The 23,096-nt window shown below is 61.4% G+C and overlaps 2 protein-coding genes and 1 long non-coding RNA gene across 19 annotated transcripts; 1 reads left to right on the top strand and 2 right to left on the bottom strand.

Annotated features, from left to right (window-relative positions):
* The first annotated feature begins 6 nt into the window (after positions 1-6).
* On the top strand, positions 7-6,484 carry LOC147573968 (uncharacterized). Of its 2 annotated transcripts, none has more exons than XR_015243796.1 (3): positions 7-248; positions 1,494-2,978; positions 3,775-6,484. It is a non-coding gene; the product is annotated as an uncharacterized LOC147573968 (long non-coding RNA). The 2 variants fall into 2 exon arrangements; XR_015243795.1 differs by lacking the exon at positions 7-248 and adding an exon at positions 255-387.
* Positions 548-14,903, bottom strand: CAMTA2 (calmodulin binding transcription activator 2). Of its 11 annotated transcripts, none has more exons than XM_086685699.1 (23): positions 14,804-14,903; positions 13,445-13,539; positions 13,179-13,282; positions 11,980-12,047; positions 11,765-11,900; positions 11,209-11,295; positions 10,876-11,029; positions 10,419-10,553; positions 8,944-9,887; positions 8,266-8,392; positions 6,921-7,055; positions 5,097-5,212; positions 4,421-4,605; positions 4,076-4,154; positions 3,705-3,927; positions 3,261-3,565; positions 2,039-2,235; positions 1,641-1,824; positions 1,472-1,543; positions 1,365-1,385; positions 1,031-1,200; positions 841-918; positions 548-743 (listed from the first exon to the last, which is right to left on the bottom strand). In XM_086685699.1, the coding sequence occupies exons 2-23, from the start codon at positions 13,473-13,475 to the stop codon at positions 680-682; spliced, it is 3,615 nt and encodes a 1,204-aa protein (XP_086541825.1). In that variant the 5' UTR covers positions 13,476-13,539; positions 14,804-14,903; the 3' UTR covers positions 548-679. The 11 variants fall into 11 exon arrangements, with proteins under 11 accessions (XP_086541825.1, XP_086541814.1, XP_086541815.1 ...); XM_086685688.1 differs by having other exon boundaries at positions 13,445-13,534; positions 14,804-14,870; XM_086685689.1 differs by having other exon boundaries at positions 841-915; positions 13,445-13,534; positions 14,804-14,870.
* On the bottom strand, positions 14,835-22,915 carry INCA1 (inhibitor of CDK, cyclin A1 interacting protein 1). Of its 6 annotated transcripts, none has more exons than XM_086685704.1 (7): positions 22,757-22,915; positions 21,660-21,747; positions 17,217-17,330; positions 16,958-17,018; positions 16,482-16,675; positions 15,504-16,031; positions 14,835-15,406 (listed from the first exon to the last, which is right to left on the bottom strand). In XM_086685704.1, the coding sequence occupies exons 2-7, from the start codon at positions 21,740-21,742 to the stop codon at positions 14,893-14,895; spliced, it is 1,494 nt and encodes a 497-aa protein (XP_086541830.1). In that variant the 5' UTR covers positions 21,743-21,747; positions 22,757-22,915; the 3' UTR covers positions 14,835-14,892. The 6 variants fall into 6 exon arrangements, with proteins under 6 accessions (XP_086541830.1, XP_086541832.1, XP_086541833.1 ...); XM_086685707.1 differs by lacking the exon at positions 22,757-22,915 and having other exon boundaries at positions 14,840-15,406; positions 15,529-15,674; positions 15,866-16,031; positions 21,660-22,315; XM_086685708.1 differs by lacking the exon at positions 22,757-22,915 and having other exon boundaries at positions 14,842-15,406; positions 15,529-15,674; positions 15,866-16,031; positions 16,958-16,997; positions 21,660-22,315.
* Positions 22,916-23,096: the final 181 nt, after the last annotated feature.

Genomic DNA, 23,096 nt, shown 5'->3' with positions numbered 1-23,096 from the left:
CGGAGGCGGAGAGCCCCGCGCCGGCCGCGCCCCGCCCGCTGTCCCCCGCCGCCGAGGCTCCGCCCGCCCGCCCGCGCGGCGCAGACAGAGGCGGGAGGCTGGCTGGTGCAGCGATGTTTAATGGTAACTCGTAGAAACCAAGCCCATGCACAAGTAGAAAGTGCTCGTGGAGCCGGCCGGGGGACCCCGCCGCGCCGCCCTCCCCGCGGCGCCGTAAATAGACTCTTCACTCTGCTCTGTATGTTACAGTATGTACAGGCCCCTCCCCTCGGGGGCGGGGCGGCCCGGGACGGGGACGCGCGCCGGCATGCGGAGTCGGGCGGGGGCGCGCGGCGGGGGCGGGACCGAGGCGGATACATTCAGAGACGCGTCCAACAAATAAATAAGGCAAGTCGGGAGGGGGCCGGGGCGGGTGCAGGCAGCGGGGAAACGTGGAGCAGGGGCAGGCGGGGCTCCGGAGGTCGCGGCTGAAGATGCGGGGAGGTGGGGCGCGGGCCCGGGGGGGGGGGGGGGATGCCGAGAGACGGGGCGCGCCCCAGCGGGGCGGGGGCCGCGGGAGGGTTCCGGCCGCCGCTTAGCGGGACAGCGGCCGACGGGGGCTCCCCTCCCGCCGAGGGCCCGGCCTCGGTTAAGACTGCCAGAAGCGGCCCCCGGGGCGGTGAGGAAGGCGGCGCGGCGGTCAGGTGGCCAGTCCGGGCTGGGGGAGCCCTTCCAGCTCCTGGTTCTGCTTCAGTTCCCTCATCCTGCGGGGAGACGGGGAGTGGGTCAGGACGCCGGCCGATGGGAACGGGGCGGGGGGCGGTGGAGGTGGCCGCGGGGAGCGGCCCGGGACGCGGGTACCTGTGCCGGCAGCGCCGCAGGAATCTCATGATCTTCCGGGCTGCCTGGTCCTGCTTCTTGGTGAGAAAGGAGCCCCTGCTGGAAGAAAGGAGCGATGAGCAGACGTGGCCCGCCGGCGCCCCCGCCCCCAAGCCCCTGGACCCTGGCAGGGGAGGCAGGGGAAGGCGGGGAGGGGGTCCGCGGGCCGTACCTGGTGCGGGCGGGCAGGCTGCCTGCGGGCCGGCGGCGGTAGGAGCGGTAGTGCTGCTGGATGAGCACGGCCGCCCGGCGGCTCTGCTGAAACCGCTTCTGCTCATAGTAGCTCCGGAACTTGCTCTGGATCAGGATGGCCGCCTGGGTCATCTTCTTGTACAGCGCAAACTGCAGGGACGGGGAGCGGGGACAGGGGGTGAAATGGAGGGACAGAGCCCCAGCACCCTGAGGTTCGCCCCCAAGTTCGGCAGGGTGCCGGTCTCTAATCCACACGCTGGTGGAGAGGCCGGCTCGTCAGGGACAAGCACACACCCAGACCTCATGCCTAATACCTTGAGCGCGATCCAGGTCAGCTTGTGGAGAGAGAAGGGGGTTAGGGCTCCCGCAGCGCTCTGGGCGCTCAGGGGTGGGGCGTGCTTTCAGGGGAGAAAGGGCTCACCTGCTTGTACTTCCGGTAGCAGCGCTGGATCACTGCAGCCGCCACCTCCTGCTGCTCCTTCAGCCTCCGGCCCTGCGAGAACCAAGCCTCAGACTTCCAGCCTGGAGCCCACCGCGTCCCCTGACCTCGGGCTGCTGTGATTCATCTCGCGGGACCCCCGGCCTCTGACCTTGTACTTCCGGAAGGCCGTCTGGATGACTCGAGCCGCCTCGTACAGCTCCCGCTGCTCGTGATCCGACAGCGTTAGCAGGGCGAAGTCGCTCTCCATCTTGCCGCTGGCAGAAGCGGACAGAAACTCTGCCCAGGAAGGGGCGGGAGGGACGGCCAGGCGACCACGCTCGAAGGGCAGTTCGCTGCAGGGACAGGGAGAGGGGGTGTCCTGGGGCCCACCGTGAAGCGTGTCCAGCCACAGAGCCCGGAGGGGGACTTGAGAGCCCCTCAGCCGGTACCAGTCTCTTCCTCGGGGGCTGGGGCCCCGGGCCAGAACGGAGCACTGGCTCCAGGGAAGGACCTCCCCGCTCCCTGCTTGCCCTGACGAATCTGGACATGCTCTCCTGAGCTGGTCACCTGGGCGGGGCTGAGCTGGGGAAATGGTCCACGTTCTCCAGGTAGCTGGCCAGCCAGGACATGGTCTCGCTGAGCCCCAGGGCCCCTGTCCGCTCCCTCATTGGTGCTCCAGCCTCGGGCAGCCCCGTGAAGTCCTCTCGTTTAATCCGCTCTGGTGTGGCTTCAATGATCTGCTTGGCCAGTGAGATCATGTCCACCTGCACAGAGGAGAGGCTCGGTGAGTCGGGAGCAGTCCGAGCCGCCAGACATTCCTACCCCGCCAAGGCCGTCACCATCGTCCACTTGCTGTCTTGTCATTCCCCTCACCACCAGACAGGCCTCGGGGATGGCTGTCCCTGCTCCCCAGTCTTTCTCGGCCACTATTTACATATGCCTGCCAGGCTCCCACTTGAGTTTATGGCCCTGTGTTGAGACGGCGTGGAAAACGGGACGGGATGGACCTCCTCCGAACAGGGTTGCAGGAGTGGAACAAATGAAGGACCTGCCCTTCCAGGCCAACTGCCCGCTGGCCCCCCTGCCTCATGCCAGCTGACCAACGTGTGCTCCCCACAGGCTCGGCCGTGCCTGCAGCCCCCAGCCCCCTGAGCTCGGTGCCTGCCACCTATCGGACACCCTGCCAGATGGCTCTAGCTGTGAAGCCGGCGCATTGCCAACTTTAAGCATTTTGTGCTTCTAGTACTAGGTACCCAGTTAGTCCATTGGCCTCTCCAAGATGGGTACCTGCCCAGGTCTTAGCAGAGAAGTGCGCTGCTAGGTTCGAAGATTCATTCCTCTGTTCACTCCCGTCTCAAGAGTTGCTTCACTTTTGTCCTGTGCAAGCCTCGTCCCCACCCCAGATCTCTGCCAGACCCGCCAGCTTGTCAGCCTCTGCTCCACACAGCACCTGCTTCCCTCCGTCAGGCTGCTTCCCCCAAAACCTCATCTCTGCACGGACCAGCAGGTAACCTCTCAGCCCAGCTCCAGCTGAGGCTGTTCTCTAGAATTTTTGATCTCTGACACCTCATGACTTCTGAGTCACAAGGTCTGACGGGAGTTAAGCAGAGGGTTGCCTTGCCTGTCCCAAAATAAAGGTAAACGGCCCTTTCCTCCCAAACTGAAGCCAGACTCAGGTTCTGCTTCATGGGATGATCAGCGTCTGCTCAGTCTTGCCGCCCCCCCCCACCCCCCACCCCATGCCATTTCTAGCCTTTACTGTCAGTGAGCACGAGCACGAGCAGTATACCGGGATCACGTCCACGGCCAGTGGGCCGTCTGCTTCCTCAGGAGCAGTCCCCCCTTCGGTGGTTGGTGGGAGAGGAGGCGATGAGGGTGCTGGCCTTTGGGAGTTGGTGGTTTCACAGTCCATGAGGAATAGGGGGGCCTCAGGGGCCCCAGCGGAGAGTTGGCCTGGGACAGTCTCTTCCATCGGAATCTCTGAGGCCGGCAGAGGAGCGGGGGGAGGACTACCGTCCGGGGCGCTCGAATAAGCTGATGTGACAGAGAATGTGCCATCCGACAGCTCTGAGGGCGACGAGACCCCGCTCAGCCCTGCAAGGACAGGGGAGAGGCAAGGGCAGCAGGAGCTCCATGACCCCCCCCAGATTGTTCTTCCCACCCCCCTCTCCTCTTCCCTGCTCCTCCTCTCGCTCTGCCACCCACAGCCTCTTAGATCGGGGGCGACCCTCACCAGTGTCTGGGCTGGAGGAGGGGGGCGACAGGGCAAGTGGGGGCTCCAGCGAAGCTTCCTGTCTCTGCAGCTCTTCCAGGCAGCGGGCGAGGCGCACGTGGCCCCGGGACTGTGCCACGGACAGGGGCAGCCGGCCCAGTGAGTCGGGAATGCTCAGCGCCTGTCTGTTCCAGCGGAAGAGGAGCACGGCGGCTTCCAGGTGTCCCAGGGCACAGGCCCACATCTGAGGGTGGAGAGCGTGGACGTGAGGCCCGGGGCCCTTCCTCCCCAGGCCGGGTCTTCGGTTCCCAGCTCCACCGGCTCCTTCCCTGCGTCCCTCGACACTTTCCCACGGCCACGCGCCTGGCCCGCGCTGCCCCACGCACGCTCACCAGAGGGGTGCAAGAGAAGTGGTCCACGTTGAGCGGGTCAGCCTCTTGCTCTAAGTCCAGGCTCCCTGTCCCCACGCTCCTAGAGGGTTTGGGACAGGGACACGAGCCCAGTCGGTAAAAGCGGGCAAAGCAGGCGCATCAGGATCAAAGGGACGGGGGAGGAGGGCAGGCTGTCCAGAAGCACCGAGGTCGGTGCAGCAAGACGGTCAGAGACGCATAATGTGAGGGGCTGAGAGTCTGTCACAAGTGCAGATCCTTCCCTCTTGGTGGGGCTCCGGGTCCTCTGGTCCCTCCTCCGTCCCCTGGTACTTCTGCCCCAGTCCCCCTGTGCGCTGCCCTGCTCACCGCCACTGGCTCAGGGTCTCGATGAGGCGGGCGTAGCCCTGGGCGGCAGCCAGGTGCAGGAGGCTCATGCCCCGGAAGGGGCTTCCGTGGGCCAGACGTTCAGGACCCCTCCAGGTGGAGCGAGGGATCATGCTCTCTACCAGCACCACCACACGGGCCTCGAACCCGGGTCCCTGGCCTTCATCCTGCAGTACAGATACCCTTGTGCAGGGACCCGAGCGTCTGGTCCCCTGGCTCAGGACGGCCCTGGCCACCCCACCCCTGTCCTCTCCGCTTCCCGTCCTGCCCTCCCCACACCTCCTGCACCAGCTCTCCTGCCACCCAGAGCTCTCTGGGCCATCTGCGTCCCTGGTTTGGGGTCCTGGGTGTCCCCCACCCCCAGTTAGCTTCCTCCCCCGCAGACGGCTTCTCCCTCTCGGAGCCCAGAGTCCTCTCCCCGTCTGCTTCCTCGGAGACTTGGGCCCCTGCTCTCCTGGCCCCCTCCCCCCACCCTCTTCAGATCAGAAATAGTCTGAAGCCCGTCGTGCCAAGAGGGTGCCCAGAATAGCCACTCCCGCCCCGCGGTGGAGCCGGAGTGGGGTGACGTCAGGGAGGAGGAAGCCGGGGACGGGAGAGCCACACACGAGAGCCATCTCCTCTGGGAAGACCCTCCCGAGCTCCCTCCTCACACAGGCACCTGAATCGGAGGCACGGCAGGACTGCGGCAGGGAGCCTGCCCGGCTGCTGCCAGGTCGGCCATCCGTTTCTCCATCTGCTCCAGCCGCTCCAGGATGGACATCCGGAACTGGTTGTCTGAGGGGCAAGAGGTACGGGAGGAGGCTGAGCGGTGGGTAGGGTCCGGGTGATGCCCCGAACACGACTGGGCCTGTCCCAGGCTCTGGGGGTGAAGAGGCAGACTCACGTTCTTTCCTCTCCCCCAGAACGACGGCCCCTCTGCCCCACCCTCCCCGCCCCGAATACGGTCCATCAGGACGCAGGCCTTAAACTGGGGCTTTTAACGCTACCCACTGACCGGGGACCAGAACTGTGTCCTTTGAGACGCAGACATGGTGGGAACTCCCAAACAGCCTGCGGCCCCAAGCCGGCCCAGATCTCACTCACACACACCCCCAGCCTTCTAGACGCACTATTCCGTCAGCTCTCCTGGCCCCAGATGCTACCTCTGTCCCCCATGCTGGGGCTGAAGGACACCGGGCCCCTCTTCTCTCTTATCCACTGCCCAGAGAGCTCAAGGGCTGTGATTTAAAAAGCACCACCCCCTCCTCCCAGTCCCCCGGCAGCTGTCCACAAAGAGGGTGGCAGGGCTGGAAGGTGACAGAGACGGACGGCCACGTCCATTCCTCCTCTTCCTCCCCCACCCTGTGCACAAAGCACACACACGCGCACGCACACACCCCAAGCTATATCTGTCCCCTCCTGAGATCACACGAGGACAAGGAGGGGAGGCGGGAGGGGATCGGGGCCGTGGGAAAACATGCACAGAGACACGATGGAGGTTGAGGAAGTCCCACTTGAGATGCCAGGACAGAAGGGGGACTAAGGAAGAGGTGATGGGGGTGGGGAGTGGAGAATGAACAGAAAGACAAGGGAGGGGGCAGGAGGGTAAACCGGGTGAAGGAGAGGAGAGGAGGGGCCGGAGAGCGGAGGGGTGCACCGAACAAGCAAGAGGAAGGGAAGAAGAGGGGCAAGTCAGGACACTAGTCCAAGGAGCAGGGGGAGGGTGGAGCCCCACAGGAGAGCCAGGAACACATAGGCCTGGAGCAGCCACGGCAGAACTCATGAGCAGGCCAGGCTGTGGGGGGACCGCCCCCCAAGAGTGAGGCAGATGGGGGCTGGGGGGCAAGGGCGCTGAGGGGAGGAAGTCCGGGTGGGGGGAGAGGGGCACCTGCAGGACCAGGAGAAGCAGGTGCCACAGGGAAACAGCTGGAAGCCACGGGAGGGATAACCCATAAGGAACACACGTGGGTCTAGACTTGATACACATATGCGTGAGCATGTGCGCCTCTGTCCGTGCAAGAAAGTACATTAAAGGCGAATGTCACCAAGTGGTAACATTACAAGCAATTTTCATTTTCTACCGCATGCTTTTCTGTTATTCCTAACTTTCTTACAGCAACCACCTACCTTCATAACTAGAGAGAAAATTAAGGAAGGAAATTAAATACACATATAGGTACATACACACGCTTGTGGACACCCCACATGCACTGCCCCACACCCTGTCCCTGCTCCCGCTTCTTGGCCTCGCCTGCCTAGAGCCCATCTTTGGGACAGAGGACAGGCCAAGAGCTGGGACAGAGATGGCTCCGAGGTTTCCGGAGAAGAGGAGATTGGGGGGGGGAGCAATGGCTGCTGCATTTAGAGATGACCAATGAAGCAGGGGTTGGGAAAAGGGGGGTAAACTGGGGGCTGGGCGGTGGCCACCGGAGTCCTGAGGGGTTTGGAGCATGTCCTCAAAGGCTGTGGGGCCTGCCAAGGGGTCGGAGGGCTAAGTACTCACCGTCCAGAGACAACCAGTCAAGCTGAGTACTAGGCAGTGACAGGAATCGGCGGGCTCGATACTCAAAGAGCACAGAGGCGGAAAGGGGCCCCTCCCGCCCTGCCACCTGCAAAGACACCAGCCCCACCTCATGGGCTGGGGAGGGCAGGGTCAGCAAGATGGGCTCTCTCCCTGGTTCCTTCTCTGGCCCCCACGTGAAGGCCACACATGATCCTTTCATAGCCGGCTCCCCTCCACCCTTGCTTAAGTGGCCTTGGTCTTGATGGGGAAGGGACTCCACTCCATTCAGGAACTTAAAACCTCCTATGGGCCAGAGACACCTGGGACTGCAGACTCTGCTTCTTATTCAGCACCAAGGCCTGGAAGCTGAGGGTCAGGAGACACCTACGCTTACAAAGAAGTTTGATCCCCCAAGGTCAGAGTCCAGAGGTCGTGAGCCCATGATGAGGCTGGCGGAAAAGATGTAACTGCTCACCAGCAGTGTCTAGTGAGAGCTGTGTCCCAGGCTCTCCGCATCTGTGGCCTCGAGAACGACACCACCAGGCCGGGGTCCCAAGACTAGAGGCCAAAACCACCTCTGATCCCAGCTTCTCTGATCTCTCTTTTCCTTCCATGCAACGCTGAACCAGGCTGTTGTGGGGTGGGGGGGGGGGGGAACACACTCACAGACGGCAAACCTGTCATCCTGTCACTCTGGTGGCCCCTGAGGTCCCAGTAACGCTGACTGTTGGGTGCACGGTAAGGAGGCAAGGTGGTGGCAGACGGACCACCTCGGTGGAGAGGTTCTGTGTCTGCACCGCCCAGTGGGGGAGCGCTAAGCCACGTGTGGCTACTGAACACTCAAAATGTTCGCGAGAGGCAGGAGCCAAATTTTATATTTTATTTCATTTTAATTAATCTCAGGCACATGTGGCTGATGGCTACCATACCGGACAGCCCAGATCTAGAAGGCAATGTCCTTCGGTCCAGGACAGGTTGGAGGAGACCAACGCGTCTCCCTTCTCATGCTCCCTGGACTGGAACCAGAGACTGACTCGAACCAAGCCAGAGGGCCTGGATGGACACTGGAGACCCGTCAGGGCAAATGCCTGCCCCCAAAGGAGGGGCGGCCACGGACCCAAGAAAGGAGCGGACCTGTCCGAGGCCACCAGTGAGCCGAGGACTAGATTCCTCAGACCAGAGCCTAGACCTTCTGACACATAAGCCTGGGGAACATCTGCCCATTGCGGGGACACAGGACTCAGGCTCAAGATCCGACAGGGTCGTTCCCAGCACTTCCTGGAAGCTAACCGCCCAGGTGCTATCCTGCCGTCCCCAGTCCCCGTGCCATCCCTGGTCCCCATACCAGGACAGTAGCAGCGCAAGACGCCAGGCTGGACGAGTGAGCCTGGCACCGCGATGTGATCAAAGACACAGGAGTAATGCTCGGCGGCCTCAGTCCAGGGACCTGTGATGAGCACCTTGACCCCACCCTGCAGAGAGAAGGCCGGGCACCGTGTGACCGGAACCCTGTGGGGTGCTCACTCGTGCACCCATTCATCGAGGGCACTAGTGCTGCAGGGCGGGGCCCTGTGCTGGATTCCGGGTACACGGACTGGGCGGGCTGCAGCGGGGAGAGGTCAGCTAGCCTGTCCCTCCTCCCGACGCTCCTGCCCAGATCGGGGAACCCACTGCTTCCCTTGCCTGAGGCTCCCACGGTCCTTCCCCTCTGTGGGGCAGCTGAGAACGAGCGGGACTTCTCCACTGCTGAAGGCAGACTCTGCCATCACACCCCGTCATGTTCTCTCCAGGCCGGGCCGCCCTAGTGCCCTGCCTGTGACACAGTCACCGAGAGGACAAAGTTCCCCAGGCACCTGGGGGACCCACACCACGCCACCTGGCCCGCAGAGGAGGGAAGGCAGGAGGGAGGGCTAACTAGGGAGACAGCGAAAATAGGGTGGGACAAGTGAGTGGTCACACAAACCAAGGGAAACCAAGTGGCGGCGTGGGTAGGAAAAATAGGGGAGCGAGGCCTGAGGCTCACCTCCGGGTAGGACCACTCTGGGGAGAAGTCCGTGATGCTGCTAAGAGCAGGAGAGAGTGGGGCGGCTGGGGCAGGGGCGCCTGGAGCCTCGTCGCTGATGAGCTCTCCCATGAGGTCAGGGAATGACGAGAGACCGAAGGGCTCCAGTTCGCTGGCCCCAGCAGCTCCTCCAAACAAGGCCTCCCCTCTGCCTCCCCTGCCTGCTGGCTCCAAGGGGGCAGGTGAAGGTGGGGGTGAAGGAGGGGGTGAAGGTGCGGGTGGGGCAGCCCCCTGGGCCTTGAGCTCCTCCCCGCTACCGTCATCTTGAATAAAGAAACGGTTTCCTCTTCTCCCACCTGCTCCAGGCGGTGGAGGGGGACCCCGAGCAGCCGCCTGGGGCTCCAGGGCAGCAGCGGGTTCTAGGGCAGGGCAGGGGGTGTGGGCGGCCTCTGCCTCGGGGAAGTCCGGGCTCACCCCCTGGCCCCCTCCGTATGTCTGGCCCCTCTGGGGGCTGTTGAGAAAACGATCGGGGTCGAAAGCAGGGCTGGGAGGAGCTGGTGGGGCAGGGGGCTCGGATCCTACAACCACGGCCAAGCTCACGGAAGGCCCGGGGTCAGCTTGGGGGGCCAAGTGCCTGGTGGGTGTCAGGCCCCCAGTGCGCTGCTCCAGTCCCGTCAGGAGGAGGATTGCAGTGCCTCCTCTGGATGACGCCCCTCGAGAGGTGGGTGGGCTAGGTCTGATCTCTAGGGGTTCCGCAAAGCCTGAGGAAGAGGAGGAAGAGGAGGAGGAAGAAGAAGGGGAAGTATGTGCCTTGGGGAGCTCTGGGGGAAGAGGGGCGATCAGCGGAGGAGGCTCAGGGGGGTGGGGGTGGGAGACAGAGGTCAGGGTTAAAGCTCGGGGCTCCACTTTGGGAGAGATGATGCGGTGTTTCGTGCTGCTGCATTTGTGGGTGAGGCTCCCGGAACCTGCAGCGGAAAAGGGTGGGAGGAGAAAAGGGAAAGGACACCTCATTCTCCACCTTCCCTTACCGGCAGCCTCCAGGCGTTTCCTGGCCCTTTGCGGGTGTACGAGATGTAATACCGACTGTGGCCACTGGGAGGCAGAAGCGGTGCCCCTTCTCCCCAAATTAACAGGACTGCAGGAGCCCGCAGAAGTAGCTGAGAGAGACTCGTAAAGGCACAGAAACAGGACAAGAGAACAGAACCGAGGCGGTACCGTCTAGGTGTCAACCGCCGGGCTGGGGTGGCCCAGAGTTGCTAAGAGTAGGGCACAGAGAAGGAGCCAGGGCTGCTGGAACTCCGGGGAAAGGAGCCCGTGTGCAGCCAGCCGGGAAGGCCTCTGCTCCTTTGGCCCAGCTTTCTGGGACGTGCAAAAGACATGCAAATCCGCATGCAAATCCGCATGCAAATCCTGGCAGGCCGGGGGAGCCCTCGGCCAGAGGAGGCGCGGCGTGGCCGGGTTGGTGGGGGGGGGCTCCGGGGCCAGGGGTCACTAACCGAGGCCTCCACTGCAGAGGCAGGCGTGGGTTCGGGGTGCGGGCTTGGTCGGGTGGCTGTCCAGGATCTGCTGCACCAGCTGCTCTACGGAGAACTCCTCTGTGCCGTTCCCACAGCTCCACTTGATGCCGTGAACTGTGGGGGTGGGGGTGGGGCACGGGGAGGGGGTGCCATGGGGCTCGCACACCGTCCCCACAGCGCCCCGCTGGCTTCTCCAAGCACCTGACACGCTCCGAGGCTTCTGGCCAGCTGCCTCAAAGCAGCTCGGACGCGCAGCTCCCAAATGTCCCTCAGCCCCCTCTCTCCGCGTTCCCGGACCTCAGGACACGGCGGGAGTCCGGGTGGCCCCTCGGAAAAGCACCCTCCCGGGCTCCCGGGGCTTCTGGGTGTAGAGGCCCTCGTCTGCACGCCCCCAGCAGCCCCCAGCAGTGCCGCCCTAGCCCCCCGTGGGCCTTACACATGGGCTTCAGCTGCCCCAGCAGCTCCTCCCGGGGCCACTTCAGCCACTCGCGACGGTCGCCGCTGATGGAGCAAAACATGGGGCTGCAGCCCTTTCCGCAGTCCTCCAGGGCTGGGACGTTCAGGTAGTGCACAAGCACGATGTCAGGGTTCTGGGAGCCCAAGGCAGACACACAGCGCCATGGGGTCCATGGGGGGCTCGGCTTCCTCGTCCTGGCCTTCTTCCCGCGTGCCCCCGGCCTCACCGCCCCCCCCCCCCCGACGTGTGACTTTCTCCACCCCCTACCCCCCTTCTTCCCAGCCCCCAGCTCCCTGAGCCCCGCGGTCTCACCTGGAGCAGCCAGTAACAGCGCCGATGGAATGTGGGGACGATGGAAGAGTGAACGTAGCAGCCATAGAGACACTGCCAGGAGACAGGCTGGGGTGGGGGGAGGGCTAGTCTGCTCCCCGACTCTTCCTCTGTTCAGTCCCTTTGCAGGAATCCCAACCTTTCCAGCAGCTCCTCTTCCCCCAGCCCACCCCCGCCCCCTGCCCCCGGGGGCTCCCCATGCGCCTTCCCAGTCCTAGCACCCAGACAAGGCCCAGACTGGAGGCGGGGGAGGGGCTGTCTGGAGATGGGGAGGCAGGGCGAGAGCACAGCCCAGCAGAGGAGCCGCTGTGACTCGTGCTCAGGGCTTCCGGACACAGGCCCCCGAGGGAATCCAGGAGAAGCGAGGGGCGTGGGCGCTGATGCCCTCCCAGGAGCCTAATCCCAGAGAGCTGGTCAGGGAGGGGGCCGTGGCACGTGAGTGAGAAGGGAAGGGTGGCAGGAGGGAGGGGGACACAGGTCACCGGGCCCCAGCATGGCTGGGACCGGGCCGAGGACGGATGACTGGCACCCGGCTCACCTCCATGCCCTGGACTTTCAGCTTCATGTGGTCCTCGCGGGTGGTCTTCCCGTCCTTGCGCTTCTTCCAGAGGTAACCATCCTTCCGGTACTTCACCTTCTTGCGGTTGTAGAGGATAATGGAGCCGTTCTGAGGCCTGGGAAGGGAAGGGTTGGCCCTGCGTTCTGGAAACAGGATCTGGGACCCCCTGCCACTCCCCACCTCACGAACCTCACCTTGTCTTTGGGGCACAGGACAGCCACTCGTCATGCTTCTCAAAGGTGATCAAATAGGACGCAATCTCCTGTAGGACAGGGGGCGCTCAGGTGGGTGTCCCCTTCGCAGAGTCTCAGCCTGGCCTCCCACTCCTGGCCCTCGGCCCCACTCTCTCCTGGTTCCGGCGGCCAGGGCGGGCTGGCGCCCACATCTGCTCCCAACCAGGACCACCACCTCCCGAGAACCCCGGGCTTCATCTCAGACGAGAGACTAACCTCTCCTTCCCTCCTCTCGATGCGGGCCTTGACCTTGGGGTCAAGTCTGATCTCTTCATCATCAACTCTTCATGCTGCCCTGTTACTTCGCTCTTTCTAAAACCTATCTTCGTGTCTTCTCCTGACTCAAGAAACCTAAATGGCTCGACACGGCCAGGAATTCTGGATTCCTCAGCCCGGCTCCAAGGTTCTCTCAGACCAGGAATCAAGTCACTGCTCTCCCTGTTTACCTATATTCCATCTACCGCTCCTACCAGGCCGGTCCATCGACTCTCCTCTGAACGTGCCCTGAGCAGTCAGCTCCCGCGTGTCAGTATCCTATATGCCGGACGTTTCTATATCTCCTAGCCACCCCATAGGCCAAATCCCTTCCCACCTCTCCGAAAAGCCCTGCTCGCTGCCCTTAGCTTCCCCACACTTTTAATATCACCACCCACGTACGTTTTAGCCGATGATCCTCGTTTAATGAATTAAGTCAGTGACGATCAAACAGCACAACGTATTGTGTGTGCGGAGTACAGAAGGGGTGTAACACGAGGGCCGTGCCTCCAGAAAGAGCCAACACCGGTGGCGGTTTTATTAACAGCAGAGGCTCTATGGTCAAATAGACCCCACAAGGTACACCAGTTGCCTCGTCTACAGCACAGGGATGACAGTGTCTGCCCCACAGGGTCATTCAAGGACTGGATGAGATAACACAGGTCAGCACGGTACCAGGTTTGTAAGGAAGATTTTGTAGATGGTAACTGTTATTTTTACTCAGGTGGACGTGCCCAGAAGCAAGCTCCTACGAGATACAGGTCTTTACACCTCCTCTGTGACCCGCAAAGAGCTTAGAGCAATACTGTGCAGTGAGGAGCATGGACACAGGAAGACCCCCACTGGCCTTCCTCCAACCCACCAGGCCTTGCGAGGTCCTCCTCCCCCCAAGCTCCCTGGAGAACCTCATTTGTATTCCAGCGAAGCCGCTCTGGAGGCAGCAGCGGACAGCGAGGAAGACACTCCAGCAGCTTCTTGGGGAGAAAGATCTTCAGGTGGTGGCTGTTCTCTAGAGGGAAGCAGAAGAGAGGGCTTCTGTCAGGGCGGCCTCTGACACCTCTGTGACGGCCCAGGGCAAAAGGGCCGGATCCAAAGCCCTGGGAGCATCTGGAACCAGGACAAGGAGAGCAGGGATCCAAGAACCAAGGGTCACCACAGACTGTGTACTCACCAGCAACCTCGGTGGTGTCCTTGGTATTCATGTTGAGGGCTCCAGGGGGCAAGGTCACCCCCGGCCTGAGAGGCCGGGGGGAGGGGGAGTCTGTGCTGGGAAGGCAGAGAACAAGGTCACGGCAGAAGGCCCACATTGACCCAGGATGAGGAGAATAAGGCGGGAGAGGGATGCGGAGCTGGGTCGCGGTACCCGGGAAAGATGAAGAGGGGAAAGGGCTAGACTGGGATGGGAGAGTAGAGCGGAACCGAGCAGAGGGAGACTCCAGACCTCGTGCGAGGAACCAGCAGGAGTGGGGAGACACCCCCTCTCCGACAGAATCATCAGGAAGAGACAAATGGGGTGGGGGAGGGGAGAAGGCTGGAGGGGTGGCGCTTCAGAGGCCCCAGAGTGTGTGTGTGTGTGTGTGTGAGGGGGGGGGGTCTTGTGGAGGCTGGGGCTACAGTGGGGTCAGGGCCTGGGGGTGGGACTCCGGGCACCTGGTCCTTGGAGGATGGTTTGGCAGACGACAGCCTGGACGCTGGGGGCAGGGCGGGAGATCTAAGTCCGCTGGAGAGCTAGGCCTTACAAGACACACCCTGAGTTCCTTCTCGATTTGATATTTGCAAGGGGAAGGGCATATCTGACGACTGATCCTAACCTACGCCCTCTCCTCCAGGTTGGTCAGGGCCTGGGAGGATCCATCCGGGCCAGGTACCCAGACCCCAGCTTCCCTCCCTCGGGACGACCCATCCTCCACTCAGGCCCACGGCCCTCCCCACCCCTCCCCCACCAGCTCTCTCCCCAAACGCCTCTGCCTGCCCCCGGCCTCCAGGCCCACCGTACCCCATCTACCACTCGGGCTCCAGCCTGAGCCCCCACCCTCCCCAGGGCACAGATGGAAGCGGGAGGATGCTCTCAGCGCGGGCTCGGGGCTGCGGGCTCCGCCAGGTGTCCGGGGCGGAGAGGGGAGGAGGTCGGTCCGCGCCGGCAGAGCTCCGGGCAGCCGGGTCTGGGTAAGGACTCCGCCCCAGGGCGCAGGTGCGCAGTCCGGGCCAGGCAGCCTGCCAGGGTGCGGAGCGGCCCCGGGCGGGGGTCCCCGGAGAAGCCCCGACGTGGGAGGGTCCGCCTCCCGCCCTCACGCAGGGGTGCCCCGGGGACGCCGCGGGACAGAGCCCGGCGGGCGCGGGGCGGCGGGGGCCGGGGCGGGGGCCGGGGCGCGGGGTCCGCCGCGGGGCCCTGCGCGGAGCGGCGCCCCCTGGCGCGAGGAGGAGGACGGGGGCCGGCGCGGGGGCGAGCCGGGCGGAGCTGCGTGCGGGCCCGGGAGCGGCGCCCCCTGGCGCGGGGGCGGAGAGGCGGGCGCGAGGCCCCGGCTCTTACCTCCCGGGGTCCCGCGGGTGACGGCGGCAGCGGCCATTCTCCCCCACACCGACCCCCCCCCCGGCGCCCGCTGACAGCGGCGTCCGACGTCACTGCGCACGGGGCGGGGCCTCGCAGTTAAGGGGACGGGGGGGGGGGGGGAGGCGGGGAAGCCCTGGCGGCGCGGGGAGCTGGGCGGGGGTCCGGCGGCCGAACTTGGGGGGCAGACTTCGGGGGTCCCGGGGGGCGGAAGTGCGGTCCGAGCCCGGGCCGAGAGAGAGGGGCGCGGGCCGCCCCGGGGCTGGAAGAGCGGGGCTCGGCGGGACTCTTCGAGTTCGGGGGGTCCAGCCCGACTTCATCTTAGCCGGGTCCTGGAGGTGACGCAGCCCTCCGTGCGCGCCAGCCTCGCCATCACTGCGCCACGAGCAGAAAGACACTTCGGGCTCAACGCGCTTGCTTTTTAATACCCGAGCAGAGCAAAGAACACAGTGCCAGCCAGCGCGGGCGGGCGGTTGGGGGGGGGGGGGCGATAGGCCGTGCGGAGCCTTGGGGGATGGCTTGACACGGGCGGCCAAGGGGGCTGTTAGCGCCCAGTGCCGAGCGCGGGGAGGTCGCTGGGAGAGGCTGCGGAAGGGAAAGGCCTCGGCGTCACAAGGGGGAGGCTCCAGGTCTGCCGGCGAGCCTGCCCGCCCCCTCCCCCCACCAGGCAGCGCGCGGACACCTAGGGCCTGGGGGTTCCTCCTTACTCCGCAGACTGCACCTCCATGCCCCAGGGGGAGCGGAGGCGGTTCCTGCCCGCTGGGACAGCGCTGTAGGAGGCCAGAGAGCCCAGTCGTCTGGGGACACCAGACCCCCCCCCCAGGCCCAGGGGGCTCCAGGGGGACCAGAGCAGCTGTAAGGATGAGAGAAGTTAGGAAAGGAACGGAAGAACGGGAAAGGAGGTCTCTCCAGGTGTCCTAGCGCCCCCGCCCCCTTCGCCTCTCCCTGCCCGCGTTTGTGCGTCTCCAGTCCAGCCACCCAAACGGGCCCTGGGCGTCCATCCCCGTCACCCTCCAGCACCCCGCCTAGCTCCTCCGGCCAGACCTGGGTCCTGCCAGTGGTGAGAGGGTGGCCCTCCTCCTGTGGATAGGTAGCCCTCGCCTCTTCCAGACCCGGGTACTCGGTGGCGCTGGGGACTCCGCAGCCGGCAGTGGCAGGTGCCAGGGGCTCAGGTGCGGCCCCCGAGACGTCCCACTGAGCCTTCTTCAGTCTGTGGGGACGGGAGGCTTAGGAACGCGGCGCCTGAAGGCCAAGCTTTCTGCCCCTCCAGGCTTCACCTTTCTGCCCTGAAATACTTCCTGCTGGGACCCAGTGGTGTTATGGCTTCGCTCCCAACCCTCTGCACCGCCCCCCCCCCCCCCAGTCCCTGCTGCCCTGGGCGGAAGCACCCTCAGTCCAGGGACTCAGAGGTGGCCTCTGGCTGCCCACTGTCCTCCAGCTCTGTGGACTGCTTTCCTGCCTCGGTGACCCAGTTTCCACCTTGTCCAGCTCCTGAGGCTCAGCCTGCGTGCTCAGCTCCCTCCTCCCTTCCACATGGGGGACGTTCTGCACCAAGTCCGGGCCTTCTTCCCATACAGCCGCCACTTCCTTCAAAGCCTCCACCCCCTTCCTTAGTTCAGACCCTCCTGTCCCCAGACTCTGCCCAGATGTCCCTCCTTACTCATTGATGATTCTCTGTCGCCTCCTTAGATCCTCCAGGTGATAAGTGACAGCCCTCACCTGGGCTGGGATGCCCGCAGGTCCCTGCTGCATTCCCGCCAAATGTGGCCTCCTTCTCTTTCTTCTGCAAAGCACCTCAGGGGGTGGGAGCCTCTCAAGGGGGTACAGGCCAGGCTGGGAGCAACCAGTGGCTCTCTGTGCCAGAGAATGGGGTGGGGGCAGGGGCTAGAGGGCAGAACTGGGTCTCTCAGGAGAACTTGGACTGAAGTAGGGAGTCAGAGGTCTTGGGGAGCCCAGATCGTGACAACACAGGTGTGATCTGGAAAACATGGTGACAGATGCATAGAAAGGAGGGTGCGTGGTCAGTGCACTGGCTGGGGGGCAGCAGGGAAGAGGTGACCAGGAGGGCTGAGGATAAGACGGTGGTGGGTGCGATTTTAACCCAAAAGTGCTTTAAAAGGGCAGAGTTTGTCCTACCGGTGAGGGAGGGATGTGCCATTCTTCCATCCAGGTGGGGCTGTAAAGCACAAACGGGGAGCTACGTGCAGAGAGGACACCCCCATCCGTATTGCTTCTCTGATGGCCCGTCCCAACCACCTGTCTATCTGGCAGTAGTTGCCCCAGCGTCCGTCAGCCAGTGGGCCAGCTGTCCCCAGACTAGGGCTCACTGCCACAGGGCTTAGTTTAAAATTGTCCGGCCTTCCCTTCCCTGCTCCTTTGCTCTGTTTCTACCCACCTGGGCCTTTGGCTAAGGCTCTCCCAGAAGAGGTCTCCATACCGCTGGGGCATCAGCGTGAGGCTCTGGGAAGGCAGGCGGGGTGGTGTAGGTCGGCTGACCACCCTGGAGCACCTGAGGACAAGGTAGGCTCAGGTCTGGCTCATCCCTCACAGCACCTGCTCACTCCTGGGACTCAGTGGTCCTATCTTTCCATGAGACCACACGGCTGTCCGGCCCCCCTCGGGCCATGTGCTCTCTTACCCATTTTAGCTGAGGAGATGGTGAGGGCTTTGAAACTGGAGCTGGGGCGAGGGTAGAGACTGCCAATTGCTTGAGCCCCAGATCTCAAACGACCAGAGAACTCATCACTGGGCTGTTAAAGAGGAGGGCCCCAGCTACTCAGGGGATGTGACAGCCAGGTTCCCTTTGGTCACCACAAGGACCCAGCAGAGCTGAACCTCCGTTCATTCCTGCTTTGTGTCCCTGTATCTCAAGAGAGACTAATCTTCTAGGAAGCAGGGGTGTGCAGAGCTGGTGGTGACCAGTGCTCAGCACTTCCAGAGTCCCCAGACTGGATGCTGACTCCTCTCAGTGTCCTGGGGCTTGGCCTGGGCCCTTATCTCCTCATCTCCATGCCTCCTTACCTGACCTCAGCCCAGCCCATGCCTGTAAATACCACCAATGTGCTAACAACTCCCAAATCCCAAATCCGTATCTGCAGCCCTGGCTTTTCCCCTGGACTCCAGACTTGCAAGTTCAACCACCCCCTCAACCTCTCCTCCAGAGCACCCCCCCCACCTCACGGAAAGGCACCCCCAATGCCCAGTTGCTAAGGCCCAAAACCTGGTATGCCTCCGTTTCCCTCAGTTTTCACGTCCAGTCCATCGGGAATTCGTGTCAGTTCTACATCACAAATACACCCAGATTTGGGGCGCCCGGCAGGCTCAGTCGGAAGAGCACGTGACTCTTGATCTTGGGGTTGTGAGTTTGAGCCCCACGTTGGGTGCAGAGATCACTTAAAAATAAAATCTTAATGCATCAACGTGGATGGAACTGGAGTGTATTACGCTACGTGAAATAAGTCCATCAGAGAAAGACAGATATCATGATTTCCCTCGTGTGGAATTTAAGTATATGTGCTGCCGAAGCGAGCACGCTCGTGTGGAATTTAAGAAACACAACAGGTGAACGTAGGGGAAGGGAAGGAAAAATAAAATGAAAACAGAGAGGGAGGCAAACCATAAGAGACTCTTAAATACAGAGAACCGACGGTTGATGGGTGTGGGGAAAATGAATGATGGGCATTGAGGCGGGCACTTGTTGGGATGAGCACTGGGTGTCCTATGTGAGAGATAATCCCTGGGCTCTACTCCTGAAGCCAAGACCACAGTGTATATAACAAATTTGTAATTAAATTAAAAGAAACAATAAAAAGTAATTTTAAAAAATATGTGTACATATATACATGTATATACCCTTCCTATATATACATGTATATACATGTGCCTGAGACCACATGGCTGTCCAGGCCTCATGTATGTGTATATATACATATATACATGCATATATATACATACATATATGTATGTATATATACATATATATATAGTTGTTTACTTTGAAAAAAGATTTCACTTAAATTTGGGGCATCTGAATGGCTCAATCGGTTAAGCATCTGACTCAATTTCAGCTCAGATCATGATCTCATGGTTTGTGAGTTCGAGCCCTGCTTGGGATTCTTTCTCTCTGCTCCTCCACTGTGCTCACTCTCTCTCTCTCGAAATAAATAAGTAAATAAATAAATAAGTAAGTAAATAAATAAATAAAAACTGTCTCAGTAGAGCTCTTGATCTCAGGGTCTTGAGTTCAAGTCCCACGTTGGTAGTGGAACTTACTTAAAACTAAACAATTTAAAGGGTGCCTGGGTGCTTCAGTTGGTTAAGCGTCGACTCCTGATTTCAGCTCAGCTCACCATCTTGCAGTTTGTGAGTTCAAGCCCCATGTCAGGTTCTGTGCTGACAGCATGGAGCCTGCTTGGGATTCTCTCTCTTTCTCTCTCTCCGCCCTTACCCCACTCATAAGCTCTCTCTCTCTCTCTCTCAAAATAAATATTAAAAAAAATTTAGGGGCGCCAGGGTGGCTCAGTGGATTGGGTGCCCGGCTTTGGCTCAGGTCATGATCTCACGATCTGTGAGTTCGAGCCCCTGAGTTGGGCTGTGTGCTGACAGCTCGGAGCCTGGAGTCTGCTTCAGATTCTGTGTCTCCCTCTCTCTCTTGCAAAAAATGAATGCTATAACATTAAAATTGCTTTTTAATTTTTAAAGTTTCATGGGGCGCCTGGGTGGCGCAGTTGGTTAAGCGTCTGACTTCAGCCAGGTCACGATCTCACGGTCCGTGAGTTCGAGCCCCGCGTCGGGCTCTGGGCTGATGGCTCGGAGCCTGGAGCCTGTTTCCGATTCTGTGTCTCCTTCTCTCTCTGCCCCTCCCCCATTCATGCTCTGTCTCTCTCTGTCCCAAAAATAAATAAAAAACGTTGAAAAAAAAATTAAAAAAAAAAAAAGTTTCACTTAAATTAGAAAAAATAACAAATCTAATATACCCTATTTGACCACTCCTCACCATTTCCACCTCCACCACCAGATTCCAGCACGTCTTTCCCCGCCTGGCCTATTCGATGGACTCCTCCTCCTCTCCCTGCTTCCCCATTCTAATCCCCTAGTAATCTATTCTGCCCAGAGCACTGTGAGTAATCTTTTAAAAGTGGTCCTCTGAAATAATATACACTTTGAGATCTACTTCAAAATAATCTGAGGAGGAGGAGGCTGGATGGCTATATAGATAAAATTATATTCAATGTAATTATAATTACTGACCAGACTGAAAAGGGTACACTGGCCTCATGATGATTGTTTTTTCGAACCTCTGTATTTATTTGAAAATTTCCATGATAAAAAAGTCAAAGAGGGGCACCTGGTTGGCTCAGGTGGGGGAGCGTGCGATTCTTGATCTCAGGGCCATGAGTTCAAGCCCCATGTTAGGTGTAGAGCTTACATAAATGGATTTTTAAAAAGTTGGACGGGGTGCCTGGGTGGCTCAGTTGGTTAAGCATCCAAGTCTTGATCTCTGCTGAGGTCATGATCTCATGGTCATGGGATCGAGTCCCGCATTGGGCTCTGTGCTGACAGCTGGTGCCTGCTCGGGATGCTCTCTCTCCCTCTCTCTCTCTCTCTACCCCTTCCCCACATTCTCTTCTCTCTCAGAAATAAATAAATAGGGGCGCCTGGGTGGCTCAGTCAGTTGGGCGTCCGACTTCAGCTCAGGTCATGATTTCATGGTTTGTAGGTTCAAGCCCCGCGTCGGGCTCCGTGCTGACAGCTCAGAGCCTGGAGCCTGCGTGGGATTCTGCGTCTCCCTCTCTCTCTGCCCCTCCCTTGCTCACACTCTGTCTCAAAAATAAACATTAAACATTTTAAATAAAAAATAAACTTAGAAAAAGTCTACTTGTCATCTCCCTGCTTAAAACCTTCCAGTGATTTCTACTGTCCTCAGGCCTCTTTTTCAATGGCCTATGAGGTCCTATATGAGCTGGCCTCTGCCTGACCGTCTGACTTGGCTGTCTACTCTTCCCTTGATCACTAAGTTTCCGTGACACTGGCCTGCTTCCTGGTTGCAGATGATACCAAACTGCTTTCTTTCTTGCAGCTTCCCCCCCAACCCCTCACCCCTACTATTCCTTCTTCTCCCCCCCTCCCCCACCCCGGGGCTATTATCAGACTGGTCGCTTCTCATTTTTCAGATTTCGATTCAAACTCACCTTCCCACAATCACCCTATCTAAACTCGTGTCTCCAAGACACTCTATTTCCTGTTATGTCCTCTTCCTATTTTATTTTTTTTATGATACTTATCGCTAATTGAAATTATGTTGGTGTTCAGAAGTTCTGTCTCCTTGCTCGGGAACCTCAGATCAAAACCCCTGATCTTTCTAGCTGCTGAATCCCTGGTGCTTAATACAGTGCTGAGTTTAAAGAGAAAAAAAAAAAAAAAAAAAAAAAAAAAACCTTAAAAAATTAAAAAAAAAAAAAAGGGGGTGCGCCTGGGTGGCTCAGTCTGTTAAGTGTCCGACTTTGGCTCAGGTCATGATCTCAAGGGTTCCTGAGTTCAAGCCCCGCGTCGGGCTCTGTGCTGACAGCTCAGAGCCTGGAGCCTGCTTCGGATTCTGGGTCTCCCTCTCTCTGCCCCTCCCCCACTCACGATGTCTGTCTGTCTCTCTCTCCCTTGCTCTGAAAAATAAACATTTAAAAATCAAAAAACAAAAACAAAAAACCGTTTGTCGAACAAGTTCACAAATCGTTGATCCCCCGAGACCGGCCATTGAGCCTCCCATTCCTCCTTTGCGATCGACTCTCCGGGAAGAAGCCAGGCGTCTCCACCCCATCCCCGCCGGGTGGGGAGGACTCACTTGGCGAAGGGGATGAGGTCGTCTGCACCGTCCTCTCCCTGCACCACTGGCCTGGGCTGGGCGGCTGGACCGAGTCTGCTCATCGGCGCTGGGAGGAAAAAGGAGGATGAATCACTCACTCATGCAACAGGGACGAGACCAGCCGAAGATGCAGAGATCGCAAAGGGGCCGCGTGGGTCCGGGAAAAGGAAAGAGAGAGCGCGCTTCGGGGGTTTTTCCTAAGAGCCGGACGTTTCTAGGAGCTGAACGCACGCGCGTACGGGCTACAGGCGGTGAGCGCGGGGAAGGCGGGCGCGGCCGAAGACCGGGGAGATTCCTTCTGTGCAGACTAAGTGGGACGGACACACGGCAACATGGAACGAGGGCGGGCAGGGGGAGACCACGGATGGGGCACAGGCGTCTGGGGGTCTGGGCGGGGGTAGGCAGGGAAATCGGGTACGAGGGGGTTCATGAACGCCACGTGGGGACGGAGTGGTCGCTTGGCGCAGCTGGGGGTGTCCACGGGGAAGGAGGGCGAGCCGAGGATCAGGGGCAGCCGCCGATGACCTGCCGGCCGCTCGGGCCGCGCAGACAGAGCGAGCAAGGCTGCGTGATGAGGCAGGAGAGCCGGCAGGGGTCCGAACGGGGCGTCCGGGGCCAACGCGGGGAGGGGCGCGCTCAGGGGGGTCTAAGCGGGGCCGTCGCTCTCCCGGGCGGGGTGCAGCTCAAGGAAGCCACACGGTACTCAACAGCGGACCGAGGGGGAGCCCGGGGGTGGGGGGTGGGGGTAAGGGGGCGGGTCTGGCCCCGGGGCGGGGTCCCCTGGCAGGTGGGCCGGGTCGCAGGGGGCCACCCAGGCCTCAGAGGGCGGAAGGGGGCGGGCCCATTGGGGGGGTCGGGGGGGACCCTGGCAGGTGGGCCGAGGGGTAGCGCCGGGCTCGGGGAGCGGGGGAGGCGCCGCCGGCCTGAGGGCACTACCGCGTGAGGCGGAGGCCCGGCCTGGGGGAGCAGTCCGAGGCCTGGGGGCGGGGGGCCGGGCCCGAGACGGCACCCAGACTGAGGCGGCGGCCGGCCGGGCAGGGACAGGACAGCCCCGCCCCCGCGCTCGGTCCCGGCACCTGAGGTGGCGGCGGCGCGGCGGCTTTCTAGAACGCCGGGGAGGGCGCCCGGCAGAGAGAGAGGGTGTCGCTGACTGGAGTCAGGGGCGGAGCCTGCGCGCCGCGCGCGGCCGGGGGCGGAGCCTGGGCGGGGACCACCCCTGGGCGGGGCGCGACGGGCGGCCCCGCCCCTGGGCGCGCCTCCGACGGCGGCGACGTGCGCGGGTCCGGGGCCTGGGTCCCCTCCAGGACCCGCCCCCACCCCCCCCTCCTGTCCCCGACCCGGCTCCTCCGGCGCCGTAACCCTCCCGAGGGCCGGTGTCCTGCGTGCCTCTCTGCGTCCGCAGCTCGGTTCCCTGTC

The sequence above is a fragment of the Puma concolor genome, chromosome E1 (genome assembly GCF_028749965.1).
Source record: "Puma concolor isolate L17-30 chromosome E1, mPumCon1.1.hap2, whole genome shotgun sequence".
NCBI lineage: Eukaryota > Metazoa > Chordata > Mammalia > Carnivora > Felidae > Puma > Puma concolor.
Note: the sequence above shows the minus strand (reverse complement) of the source record. Positions and strands in the feature narration are given on the sequence as shown.

What these genes read in the sequence shown, in the direction of transcription:
- CAMTA2 (XM_086685688.1), bottom strand. Translation starts at nt 14,840, where the DNA reads ATGGCCGCTGCCGCCGTCACCCGCGGGACCCCGGGAG. An exon ending in CCTCTGCAGTGGAGGCCTCG is followed by an intron (nt 9,888 to 10,418) that starts GTTAGTGACCCC and finishes TTTCCGCTGCAG; the next exon opens with GTTCCGGGAGCCTCACCCAC. An exon ending in TGGCCGTGGACGTGATCCCG is followed by an intron (nt 2,236 to 3,260) that starts GTATACTGCTCG and finishes TCCTCTGTGCAG; the next exon opens with GTGGACATGATCTCACTGGC.
- INCA1 (XM_086685704.1), bottom strand. Translation starts at nt 21,742, where the DNA reads ATGAGCAGACTCGGTCCAGCCGCCCAGCCCAGGCCAGTGGTGCAGGGA. An exon ending in AGCCTTAGCCAAAGGCCCAG is followed by an intron (nt 17,019 to 17,216) that starts GTGGGTAGAAAC and finishes CTCTGCACGTAG; the next exon opens with CTCCCCGTTTGTGCTTTACA. An exon ending in GGCACATCCCTCCCTCACCG is followed by an intron (nt 16,676 to 16,957) that starts GTAGGACAAACT and finishes TCTCTGGCACAG; the next exon opens with AGAGCCACTGGTTGCTCCCA.